General features: G+C 37.3%; 1 protein-coding gene across 6 annotated transcripts in view; it reads left to right on the forward strand.

Moving 5' to 3' along the window:
• The window catches only part of Nalcn (sodium leak channel, non-selective), a 316,074-nt gene that overhangs the window by 111,574 nt on the left and 190,256 nt on the right, over window positions 1–14,244 (forward strand). For all 6 annotated transcript variants that reach the window (XM_052732374.1, XM_052732370.1, XM_052732372.1 and 3 more), the window contains one exon: window positions 11,620–11,751. In XM_052732374.1, coding sequence (XP_052588334.1) covers window positions 11,620–11,751 — 132 coding nt within the window. The remainder of the gene's footprint in view (window positions 1–11,619; window positions 11,752–14,244) is intronic.

Genomic DNA, 14,244 nt, shown 5'->3' on the forward strand with positions numbered 1-14,244 from the left:
TGCTCTTAATTTCATTTTATTGTATTATGGTGCAATAAGATACACAAAGTTATTTCAATCTTTCTGAATTTATTAAGATTTGTTTTCTGTCCCAAGATGTGGTCTATTTTAAATATTCAAGTCATATATAAAGGAAAACACATAAGAATAATGGCTGATTCCTCAGTGGAAACTTTGGAATCCAGAACAGCCTAAAACAATGTATCACAAGTCCTGAAAGACTACAACTGGCAAACTAGACTAATGGACCCATCAGTACACATTTGCCATAGTTAAAGAAGAAAAAAATTTCAAGATATAAACAACCTAAAAAATTTTATATCCAACAGATCAAACTTAAATACAAGAAGCCATATTTTGAACTCAAGAGATGAATAAACCACCAATGGATTGTAGAAAGAAGAAAAAAGCTATAGTTATTAAAACTTTATCATTGAGTCCTGATATTCAATCATCTTCTTAATTCACTCTAATTTCAAGGCTTTCCCTTGAGTTGGATAGTTGTTTATTGAGTTATTTAGTTCCATCTTCATTTCTGCTTGAGTTCTTTTTGATGTTTCTAATGTTTTATTGATTTCCATTTTCAAATTCTGGATTATCTTCATCATTTCCATCAGGCTTACGTTTGTGTTTTCCTGGGCATCACTCAAGCCTTTATTCTCTTTAAATTCATTCCCTTTAAGTTCATTATTTCTTTGTGTCTTCTTTCAATTCCTTGAATTTTTAAAGAAATTTATGATTGTTCTTTTACTCTTTGTGTCCTAGGATTTATCAAGGTAATTCTCATGTGAGAAAACGTTTATAGGATTGGTTGGCTTTGGGAGTTGTGGAGGATACTGCCTTGAACTTTCATGTTGTCTGCATTTTTGCAATGACATCTGTGCATGTGGTCTTCTTTTGTTCTGTGTTTGATGCAGACAGAGTAGATTGTGGCAAAACACAGGATCTATAGGCTGTGTAAGTCATAAATGGTTAATATTACTTAAGTAGAATGAAGTAAGTTAGAGGGAGCTGGGATCACATGCAGAATGTATGTCCTGATTCAATCCCAGAGTTTGGAGGTAGATCTGAGAGGGTTGAGGGTGTTTCATGGAAGGAGGGATCAGTTGAACTCACCAAGCTAAGCACTGGGATAATATGTGCAGGACTTGGCTATGTGGAGATGTTGAATTTGGCACATGAGAAGTCTGCAAGTGGGCAGAGCATGTCCTGGCTGAAGCCTGCCAGTAGGGGCCAGGGCAAGCTAGGATGGCCAAATGGAATACTGGATTTAGGGTATGGGCTAAACCTTGGGTTTGAGAAAGGTGTTTGGAGGTTAGAGAATTGGGCAGACTTGCCTGTCTAGGCTCTGATGAAAGGTGTACAGGACTTGTTTAGATGGAGAGACTGGAATCTCGCTCAGGGAACCTGTAGATTGGGACAGGCAGACCAACGGCATCACATAGCAGTAAATTTCTTCCCTTCTGATTATGCCAGTTAATGCAATCATCTTTTCATACATTTGTTGGCCACTTATGAATTTTTGCAGATTCATAAGCAATCTTCAGATTGCTAACATGTCAATTATCCACTTATAAATGATTTTCAGAAATCCCATATATTTCTAAAGGATATATCACTTGTATATCAATACAAAGCAATAAAAATTTCAAATACGGAGACAAATCCAAAGTGTGGATACTAGATGCATGGATGCAAACTGTGCACTCTCCTGCTGTGAGATATTTGTACACTGTGTGAAGATTATTGCTGTGATTGGTGTAATAAAAGCTGAATGGCTAATAGCTAGACAGGAGAGATAGGCGAGACTTCCAGAAAGAGAAAGATCTCTGGGAAGAGGAAAGACAGAGTTGCCAGCTAGTGTGGAGGAAGCACAATGAACAGTACAAATAGATGAGGTGTTGAGCCACCCAACAGAACATAGACTGAAGAATATGGGTTAATTTAATTTATAAGAACTAGTTAGGAACAGACGTAAGCTAAAGCTGAGCTTTCATAATTAATAATGTCTCTGTGTTGTTATTTGTGAGCTGGCAGCCCAAAGAAAAAATTTGTCTACACTCTGCTATTATTTAGGCAGTGAGGGAAGTCTCCCATGCAGTATTATGAAACAATTTAGAAAGTTTCTTGAATGTATGCTTAAGTGCAGATCTCAGAAAACTGAAAAGTTTAATTGACTCTTTTAGCATCAAACCCACCATTAGGTAGCCATTTAAGTGCTGCTTTTTATAAGAGCAACATCTGTGTGAGGGGTCACTATAATGCATGATGAATAGAATCAAATTAAATGGGGAAGTCATTCCTCAGCTGTTGCTGTGACAAGCCATCCCCCTACCTCTCAGGTAGGAGTTTTCATCCTTGTCAGTTTGACAGATGTGGCTGCATTCTTGGCACTCTCTTCAAACACATGCATAACCAGTGGTCTATTATCAGTAAAGAATATCTGACAGGAAAATGAAGGTATGCATGAGACATGGAGTACTCCCACTCAATTTCTTTCTGGTAACATCCCATGTTGTTCCCTCTTCTGCAAGGAAAAGAGGTAAAAGGCTTTTTTCCCCATAAATAGGTCAAATTATGACAAGATTATTACGGTTGTGTTTTAATGCATTTTGAGAAATTTTCCATTGAAGGTGACGATTGAGAAGGGGTGAACAGTGTGATACATGTATTTTGAATGATGGAGTGACATCCTAGATAGTTCTTATAATATTTATTTTCTTAGTGAATCATCCCATAACTGATAGATAATTTTAGAATTGGTGGTGCCTGTGAGAAGTTAAGCTCATTTTATCAGCTAGTATCCTCTGTCTTCCTGGACCAGTGTGAGAAGATAAGGAGGTCTAGCTAACACAATGAATTCAAGGACCACTTGGGACAACTTTCCAAAGCTTTTTTTTTTCATTTTTCTTATCTGACAAACAGGAATAATAATATCCTTCTATATGTAAGTATCAGGATTGATGCTCCACAAATTCCCAGCATAGGCTGTGGGAGATAGTTGGTCACTCAACCTGGAGAAAGGACCATCCTTGTCCTTAGCACATTCACAGCCTCACTCACCACTTGAGGGTCAATGCGTACTTCTAAGAAGTTAGTTCTTGTACATTCCATGGTCAACTGACTCAGCCTTCAGGCTCAGCCATTTTTCCCACCCTCAACTCCAACCCCAGGGCTTGGAAGTCTGTTTCTTTGTCCTTGTTTCTAAATTCATTTGTTTGTTTATTCCAGTTTGTAGATTAAAAAATATATTGCCTTGAAACAGGTTTACATTATGTAGTGACTAAATACAGCTACTTATTATGTATACTTATATACAGACACATAGGCACAATGACATGCCCCATTTCTTATATCAGAGCTAAATTAATAGGCTTAGAGGAAAACTTGAGGAGAGGAACCAAATAATAGTGTTTAAGTGTCTTTCTTCTGTTATTCTTTTTTTCTAGCATGAGAGAAAGATATGGTAAAAATTCTAATGTTCTGATCTTTATTATTATCTGAGGCTAGCATATTAACAAGGTCAACATGTCATTGCTTACAAGCCAAGATTTTACATTCTACTTCCTGATTTTTTTTTTCAAATGTCAATAATGAATTCATGTAGGGACACTGAGTTCTTAATCCTTAAATTATAGTTGAACTAATTGGAAGTGTTTGGTACAGATCTTCATTTACTTCTCCTTTCTCCTACTAATCCATAAATTTGTGGCCACAAAGTGTGAGGAAACAGGGGCATATTAAGCACTGTTCAGTAATATGGTTCAAAGTGTGAATGTCCATTATGACATTGTATTCTGGAAAACACATGCTGTCCTAAATTAAAGCCTTTCTAAGCAATATAGACCATAGCTTAAATCAATTCAGGACAGATGATTTTGTTAAATTTTAGAAAATGGCCTATTTTAAGTGTCCCTTGCTTTTACCAATGCAATGCAGATGAGTGTGGTCTTCAATACAGTCTCACAGTGTCCCAAAGTATCTTCTGTGGGTCTCTAGTGCTGAGCAAGGCATTGTATTAATGTGAATGCTATGGTATTGTGGGTCATGATGAGTCTCTGAATAGAAAAAAACAGAACGTTATGTATGTGGTTAGGCCTGGGATAATGAGGTTGAATACCTTTAGGACACCCATAAATTCTCTTCCCTTCCCCAAGGATCAACATTCATTATTAGATCATTAATTTTCAAATCCCTAGATCAGATCAATGATCCATGAAAGTATCAGAATGCCTGGGATAGTCTGGTGGTTAGCAATCAAATGAAACTGACTGGTTTAAGCCATTCTGGTTTATAAAGAAGATACTAATTTTTGTTTGTGAATCTATGATTTTCCTGAAAAGCTCTTGCAGTCCATGCCAAATCTCAGCTAATAGCTTGGGCATCTATGGTCAGCTACTCTTCAGCTCATATTTATGCTCTGGGCTTTGCTGGCTGACAATGGAGTGAAGAGGATGTTAGGATCCATTGCTAGGTCAGCATGTCAGTGTGGTGGCTCAGGCACCCTAGAATAAGGAGAGTAAATCCTAACAAACAAGTATTTCCCTATTCTCTGCTCACGACTCCTCTGTTATTACAAACTAACCAGAGAAAATCACTTGAGTGGATTGAGAGTTGCTGTAGAAGATACTGCCAAGGGAATGGACACCCATGGGTTGAGTTCAGTGAGAGGCCACCACACTTTTCCACACAGACTAAAAGAAACGTTAAAATCACTAGCTAAGAATAACATTCGACCCAGATTAGCAACTTTTCCCATCTAACACACATGAATTTCTTCTTCTTCTTCTTCTTCTTCTTCTTCTTCTTCTTCTTCTTCTTCTTCTTCTTCTTCTTCTTCTTCTTCTTCTTCTTCTTTTTAGTTTTTTGAGACAGGGTTTCTCTGTGGAGTTTCTTCTTAATAAAATCTAACTTGTGTTGTAGGGTCAGGAGCTGATGGCTGAAGTATATTGATGATAATAGTATGACTACTAATATGTGATTTAATGACATAACAGTAGAAAATTTACTGATACTGGACAAGAGATTAAAGGGTCTTATGAGAGTTTTCTTCCTGCAATTTGATTTCTAGATGTTCACTTTTACCTAAGAACAGGGCAAGCATGGCCATTGGCAGGGTGTTCATGGTTTCATGAACTCCTAGTACCCTTGTGCAGAGTTACTTGTGGATCCCTTTCTGTCCTGCCTATCTAAGGACAGGTGATGTCGAAAGACACAGTCTAGAAGAACATCCACTGATCTGTTTTCAGTATTGATATAAATATATTACCTACCTAACAAAAATTATTTTAATTGGGTGGAACCATTTTGTATATCAATTATAGAAGCATTGACATGCAGATGTCTTCTCAAAAAGTACTTGTGAATGGGAGATTTATTTTAGGTTTTGTGAAGTTGCTCATTGTTATGTTCTTATTCTTAGGCTCACAGATCATATGCAAGATGGTTTCTGAAAAATTTATCTTATAAATGCATTGTTCTCTAAATTATTTATTTTGAAATCCAAATGAAATTCAAAATTTGGTATCCAAATGATGCAATGTTCAATAGGTGGAACTTTATTTTTAACTAAGGTAGTATATTTTGTTCACTCAATAAGCAAATGAAAGATTCAACTTCTGAACTGTGGTATTCATTATTGTAACATAATTTATATGCCTTGTGTACTCTAAGGCCACAAGTGTTCTATTTGGGATATTCTATCTACAGAATCTTAAGACTCTCAAAGGTACAACTTCATATAAAAGATATTAACTGAAAAATTAATAGAAGCAGTTCCCACAAAATACTTACATATAAACTACCCAAAACAAAATCACTTTAGACATTTTTAAAATGAATGAATCTTCATAGTCTGTCTCAAGATTTGTTACTTCTTTTAATTAATCCCTCATGTTTTATCTCTCTTACCTTCCTCCATAAGCAACTGATCATATCTCTATTTTTAAAGCCCTCCAGTTTTCCAATACAATATTCAAGATAACTACTAGGCTACACACTGCATTAAATAGTCCTGTTTATATTCATATTTCAAACTAATATGTAACTATTACAGCATCCATTTTCTAGAAGAGAAAATGTTGTCATAAAGATCAAATGTTGTCAAGTCAGGCACAGAGCTCAACCAGTCTTCAACATTCCATTATATCATAATGATCTTACATCCTTCTGTACAGAACAAACTGTCTTAAGGTTTCAAACACAAGCTTCATGTACTTCTGTCTTCTATTCCCAGACAAACCCTTAGCAAGGATACTGTTTCACACCTATTTCAGCATCCAGAGCCATGTCAAGGGCTTCTTGACTGCTCAAAGAAAGTAGAAGAACATCTGCTTTCTTCCCAAAACATTTGGGAATGCATTCCAACTTGATGTGATTGGAACACTACTTATCCTTTCTAAGAAGTCTATTTCTTCCTGATGAAGGGGGGATGACATGAACACCAAATACTTGAGACTATTGAAGACCAAATGGTGTCATTACATCAGTATGCAGTGTACTTGAAATGAAGCTTGGCACAGACCAAGCACTCTAGTACAGATTGCCTCATCTCATGATACAATTTCTTGTTAATATCGATTTTAATTGATCAAGGAGCTCAGTCCACATGTGGCTTCACTTACAGTCTCATGAAGGCTTTCCTTGGACAATAGGACTCAAAACTAGTGTTTTTCTCTCTCTTTCCTTTTTGCATGAACACAGATTCCATGCATGCTAGCTAGACAGGCACTCAACCATTGAGCTACATCCTCAGCCCTCAAACTAGTATAAAAGTGATATTTCTTGTTCTTGGCCTTTGCACCATTGCTTCACACTCATTCTCTCATGGCACTTCCTAGTACAAAGCAAGATGAAAGATATAGTTACTATAATGTTTACATTTGAAGCAACAGTATTTACAGCATCCTACTGATGAGTCACCCTGTGTGGAGACCATAGTTCAAGTATCACTTCACAGTACTGGGTAGGTGTGTTCAGTCGTTTCCCTAGAAGATAATTTGAGCTGATGTCCATCAGAATCATAGACAGTGCTCTGGTTCTCCTATTACAACTGAAGCAAATGTCCACAAACTTAGCTACTTAAAACAAAACAAATTTATCATGTGCGGCAGGTCAGAAGTCAAAACTCATTTTCACTGGAGAAAAATATGAGACATTAGTGAGACTAAATTATTTTTGGAAACTAATCAAATGCTATTCCTTTTTCTTTTCTAGCTCTTGACACTATCCATCCCCTGCCATTTTTAAAGAGTCTGTAACTGTGGTTTCAAAAAGCCCCCTCATGGTGCAAACCCTTTTGTCTAATGGGTTCTTTGCCTTGGAATTGCATGGGAAGGAATTGCCATCAATTTGGGGCTCTAGTGATCTTAATATAACAATGATATTCATCCAGTCTTTGTTAGATTCTACTTCAATCATTGCAAGCTTCTAGAATCAAGAAGTTTGAAGAATCTGATAATTTTATAGGTCACCCAGTTTACCCTCTTATTCAATGAGTATTATGTACCGCACTTATTCTTAAACTTGAACATGACACAGGAAACCACCTAGGGACCTTGTTAAAGTTACAGATTTGAATTCTTTGTGGAGGGGAAGCAGCCTTAGTTCTTGCGTTTCTAAGCACCTCCAAGGGTGCAGCTGACCCAGAGACCTTTTGAGTTGAAAGTCTCTAGTGTTTCTAACAGATTTTGATGCCTTGGGAAAGATTCTATTATAGTCTCTTCACGCCTTGGTAATTGCAATTGCCATTTATACAAATAAGTGGATGGTGGAGCAAAGAAAAACTAAAAGTTATTCAGAGGTTGTCTGACTTTTTTTCATAGCACTTTAAAATGGGATTCCATTTTTATTTTTATTTTTGTCTGTGTATGCATGTCTATGTGAGTAGGTGCATATACCCACTGAGACCAGAAGATGGTGTCAGAATTCCTGGAGCTGGAATTATAGGAGATTGTGAGATGCCCTATGTGGGTAGTAGGAACAGAACTTGGATCATCTAAAAGAGCAACAATCATTCTTAAACACTGAACCATCTCTTCTGTCCCTTGACTTAAAGAAAAGTGAACTAAAATGACATTTTAAATGAAGGAACTTTTAAAAGCTTGAATACAGATGTCTAAAAATTCTTATACTATATATATAAAAATATATCACATATATACATACATTTAAATTTGTGCATGTGGGTGTTCATGGACAAGTATGTGTGTGCATGTCTCTATATAGATAAATAGATGATAGGTAAAACCTAGATTTATGTTAAGTGATAGAACTGTGGAAACCTCAAGTTTCATAGTATTTTGTGACACCTCTTCAACTTCAACAATTTTCTTTCTGTTAATTTGCATAAGAAAGTAAAAATTAAAGGTGCAGACTTAGACTTCTGCAGACACAAGAATGAATGCAGATGAGATATTATCAGCCATTTTGCATCATGGAAGCTGAGGACAGTTTCTTAACACTGGTTGATTGAATTCAGTTCCAGTGGCCTCTGCCACCAGCTTTCATATTAAAGCTGGAGTTACTGGTCTTAATATTCAAATTTGGCTCCTACACATACTTATCACATTCATTCTTATTTAATGTTTGAAAGTTATTACTTTGGAGCAAGTCAACTAAGGCACAGTGATTATAGCATATCAAACTCCATTGTAAGTGATTATTTTAATGACTCTGTACCAACAAAGATACATAGACATTCAGACAAAAAGATAACCTAATTATAATGACAGCACCAAAGCCAAGCTGTGACAGTTACAAAACCAATTTCAAAGTTTTTTGACAGCCATGGCTGAAAGCTTTGTTCAGACTTTTCTGTAGTAATAGTTTACTTAAGACCTAAATCCACAGTGAAGGAAAACAGAAAGAAAAAGTTGTGGCTTTTCTGTCATGCTAATAAAATAGAAATCGGTTGACATGTTTTTAATAGAACATTATGTTGAAAAGAGTATAGAAAGGAAATGATAGGCGTGGAATTTAACTCTAACAATGCAAAGAAAGAGAATGCAAAGAAAGTAACAATGCAAGTTCTAACAAGAATAGAAACTTGACAACTGATTTACTTATCTGTGTTATAAAGATCAGTAGTTCTTGCAAGTAAATTGATGGCCATACAAACAGGTTGATTGGCAGTTCTGGAATTTGATTTTTGTATTACCAATGAAATAAAGTCAAAGAAAAATGGATATAAAAATGTTTCAATCCCCAGGAAAGACATGAAGCTTCATGGGAAATCTGCTTTTCCCTTGGTTCAGATATCTCTAGAGTTATTAGGTTTTTGTCATTTTGGTTTATCTCCCTTGGTTCTGGGCTCAAAGATGTTCAATATAATTAATTCTTTGCCCCTGTGTGACTAATTTCTCATTTCTAACAGAAATGTATCTGGTTCGTGAAATGGCATTTGTTTGTACTAGAGGTCTTTATATAACACATCTTCATAGATGTTGATTTATTTTAAAATGATAATGTATGGTGATATTTCATTTGTGCTTAAATGTGATTTTATTTGTATGTTAATAAATAGAGTTGCCTGGGGGTCAGAGCTAATAGCAAGCCATAGCAGAAACTGGGTGGTGGTGGCGCACACTCTTAATCCAATCATATGGCAGGCAGAGTCTGTGTGTTCAAGGACATAGCCAGCTTGGAGACACATGCCTTTAATCTCAATACCAACCATAGAGACCTGGAGGTCTGTATAGACAGGCAGTGATGAGGAGGTCATGTGGTTGGGCTTACAATCAATGAGAAGGCAGAACAGAAAGTCAATAAAAAGAGAGACACAGAGGAAGTAGGTCTCTTGCTCAGGGGAAGGACAGCAGCGGCAGCAAGGCATAAGAAGACGGTTTTAGTCTCAGCTCTTAGCTACTGCTCTGACCTCTTGGGCTTTTAACTCTGCACTTGGCTCTGTGTTTCTTATTTAATAAGACCATTACATCTACAATAATATACCTTTTGAGCAGACACATTGTGTCCACTTTACTGAGGAGAAAATAGAGGTGCAGTGGCTTGTTAGGGATACAGCATCAGGAAGTGGTGGAGTCTCAGCTCCAGACTATTTGGCTCCACCCCATTTTGCTAAAAAAGGCTGGGTAAAATGATGCTTTGGACATCTTTCAGGTACACTTTATCTTATTCTCAACCTGAGCTTTATGTAGGCTCTTTTAGTTGCAATACTAAGGAGCTTTTCAGTCAGATCATAGGGTAGGGGCACACAGTGTCCATAGTATGGGGAAGAAAAGCCTCAAGAAGAGATGTGACTGCCTTTCTATGTCCTGACTCAGAAAGGTTTTGATTTTTGGATGTTGGCAGAGCCTATGAAAGCTTTTCTCTGAAGCCTTACTCCACACCTGCCTCCACTTTGTACTATACATCTGCTTATCTGCCATGCGACTGATCTCCATGTCTAAATTAAATTGCTTGGTTCTCTCTCCATGCCTCATTCAAATTCATAGTCTCTCTCTTCCTCTATCTTTCTCTCACTCACTCTCTCCTTATGAATCTATAATAAATTTCTCTCTAAAACTCAAAAAACAAAAAAGGAAGCGATCATGTGGTGGCATCGGTCCTAAGCAGTTGGCTCTCCGTGTCCAGAGCCTTCACCCTCTGTTTTCTCCTCTTAGATGATCTCTTCCAGAAAAGGGAGTAAAATCACAGAATGGACTTCAAATAGACTTAATGGCAGAGCTCAGTTCTGATGCATTGTTGCTGTGTGGTTTTGAACAAACAACCTAAACTCTCTGAACTCTGTATAATGCATGTCATATGTATCCTACTGTTTTGAGCTGTGGCATTAACAGACACAACATGAATAACAGGTACATAAATTACTTGGCACATAGTAAGCATTCAACATGTGGCAGCTACCGTAATACTTGTTTTTAATGCTAAGTTAACTCCACTCAAACATACACAATGGACTTGGATCAGATTTAATTCCCAATCCTGAGTCTAGCCTCGATTCTTATGTGACAGTGAAAAAAATTGTTTAACCTCTTAGAGTTTCAGTTTTCTTATCCATCAAATTAGAATAACATCCTAGAATTAGCATGGATTTTAATTGAGTTAATCTATGTAAAATTCTAGAACAGCCCAAGACACATAATAAGCTTAACAGACAGTCATTATTCACTATAGGATTATTTTCAGAAGGTATTTATGGAAGCAATAATGGAAAATAAATCTTCTGTTTCTCCCTCTTTCCAACTTTATAACCATCTGCAAAATGTCTTCATTCTCTTACTTGATACCAAATGGTCATGCTTGTTTTTCAGGGTAACCATTTGGAAACTAGTTTTCCATATAGTCAGAACTCAGGGTCAAAACAACCTATTATACAAGATTCAAGTATATATAAGTTCAATTAAATATATTTTCCATTTCTAACTGAAGATTTCTGAAACTATGTTCCTATACATCTTTAACTCACTGAAGGAAATGGCTTCCTTTGATCCCAATATTAAGCAAGAAAGACATTGATCAGTGGTCTTGGAAAAACTATTTTTCACTGCCATATTGTCCCATAGACCTGTTGTCCCTCAAAACATATCAGCATTCACATGGCAGCTAATGGTGAGGTTCGTGTCTTCATGAAGAGTTTACCTATCCATTTTGCCTCCTCAGAAAATGATGCGGTCATCTGTCTTCCACATGTTTATCCTGAGCATGGTGACTGTGGACGTGATAGTCGCAGCCAGCAACTACTACAAGGGAGAGAACTTCAGAAGGCAGTATGATGAATTCTATCTTGCGGAGGTAAGTCACTGGAGGGGTGGGCAGCAGTGCTCAAGGTAGGAGAGTCTCGTCGAAGGCCTTTTGAAAATTAACTCAATTACTTGGCTGCCTCCTAAGCTGACTCGTCATCTGCCTCTTAAGCGATTCCTCTGGTCACTGTGTTGTTTGTTCATTTCCTGTCACCGTGAGCCTGGGCAGTCTTCCCCACATGAGCCTGGGCAGTCATGTTGCCACAGTAACCTTTTTTTTTCCCCTTCTAAGTCTTACTCCAGATCTTTCTGTTTTCCTACCAACCCCTCATTTTCTCTCCCTTTTTCATGCTGTCGTAGCATGCTTCTTCTGTAAGTGATCCCATGTTCAGAAGCTCAGAAACAGACGAGTCAGCTCAACAAATTAGGGGCGGGGGGGGGGGGGGGGGAGTAAACTGAAAGTGCCAGTACAATAATCACTACACCAGAGGTTAAGGGGTTAACACCTGGGCTAAGGATGCCAAACCACACAGAAGATGAATGTTAAAATGATGAATGCACTAATTGCCCTGATTTGGTCATTACACATCTGTACATGCACCACATCAAATTAACCTGTCATTAGCTTGTGCAGCAAGTGCTTCCCAATGTGGCATCTTGCTAGACCTAATTCTTAATTTTTTAAATTAATCAATTAATTAATTTTTCCCAGCCTGATCACAGTTTCCCCACCCCCACTCCCCTACCCCCAGTCCCTCACCCCATCTACTTCCTGTACTTTCCCTTCAGAAAAGTACAAGCCTTTCATGTATATATCAAGTTGCAGCAAGACTAGGCACCTCTTCTCCTATTAAGGCTGGAGGAGGCAACCTGGTAGGAGGAAAGGTCTCAAGAGCAGGCAACAGAGTCAGAGACAGCCCCCACTCCCTCTGCCAGGAGTCCCACAAGTAGATGAAGCCACACAACAGCAACACATGTACAAAGGGCACAGGTCCCATGAAAGTTCTCTGGTTAGTGGTTTAATCTCTGTGAGACTCTGTATATTTTTCCATGGTATCCTCAGCCCTCTGGCTCCCACAATGCTTCCTCCCCCTCTTTCACAGGATTTCCCAAGGCCTGCCTAATGTTTGGCTATGGGTCTCAGCATGCTTCCATCAGTTGCCAAGTGAAGCTTCTCTGATGACAATTGGACAAGGCAATGATCTGGGGTCCCTATAATCAACCTAGCCTCTGTAAAGGAGCTGAAGGTCTAATTCTTAAATAGTTTTAATCATTTTCAAAGACCACTGTTTTTAATCATTCTGAAAGCAAATATCATAATTTAATGGCCATACATTTATGGAAAAATTGATTGACATATAGAAAGCCATTCATCGTATAAAGGAGATATATAAATTTAACAGTACTACACTTCAAGAAATCCCATATATGAATAAAACAAACTTAAAACCAGAAAACCATTACAAAAACATTTTCAGAGAGAAAACAATTTGTTCTGTAATTGAGTTCTTTTAGTTACTCAAAACTCACCCAACACATTAAAAATAGAATGGGTTGATAAAAATTCGGACCACACACATAAACTTTTCTGAAAAAGAATCTATCACATGCATATATTAATATAAACATCTATGTGGATGTCAAGAAACTTCTATGGAGTCATTTATAAATCTCATCCTCCTTGTGAAGCTCTATTTCCTGTAACAAAATCCACTTAATCCTAAACTTGGACTGCCTAGGAACAGCTGTGATATGGCATTGATCTAATAGTTTCAGGTTACATGGTACTTACAGGTAGCAAGAAAAACAGATGGTAAACAATAACAGTGGAGAAAGAATAGAGAGCCTTATGAGGAAATTATATCTAAATCAATACCAAAAAGGCAATAATTTTGCTGCGATGCAAGCAAAGAAGTAGAAATGGGCTGACAAGGTGGTTCAGTTGCTAAAGGTACTTCCATCCAAGCCTGAATACCTGAGTTCAGTCTTCAGTCCACATGTTGAAAAGCAGAGAATCAATACAGGATATGCTCACATATGTCACTGCACAAATTTGCACATATACAGAGATATTCAGTCATAGAGATGCACAATCAAAATGAGTAAATGAATGTAAACATTTTTTACAGCATAAACAAAAACATAGACTGATAGTGATGTTTTATAATAAAGTTTTAATACAGAGACAGGATGTGGATGGGAGAGATGGATCCTCACTGATTTCTGTTTCTCTTACATAGTGAGAAATGGATGAACATCCAAGAAAATGACACAATGAAATAGGAAGTTTAAGTAAAACAGGGAGTTTAAGCCAAATATACTACTACTACTAACTATGGTGATATTTTATTTGTGTTGAAATGTGGTTATATTTTATTCATATGTTAATAAATAAAGCATGCCTGGAGATCAAGGGGGAAAAGGCCAGACATTTTTAAGTAAGCATAGAAGTCAGGTAGTGGTAGCACACACCTTTAATCCGATCATGTGGCAGGCAGGGTCTCTATGTGTTCAAGGACACACTAAAGAATAGAGCCAAGTGTGG

This window comes from Peromyscus californicus, unplaced genomic scaffold (assembly GCF_007827085.1).
Source record: "Peromyscus californicus insignis strain IS unplaced genomic scaffold, ASM782708v3 Scaffold_12__1_contigs__length_115047231, whole genome shotgun sequence".
Taxonomy (NCBI): Eukaryota; Metazoa; Chordata; class Mammalia; order Rodentia; family Cricetidae; genus Peromyscus; species Peromyscus californicus.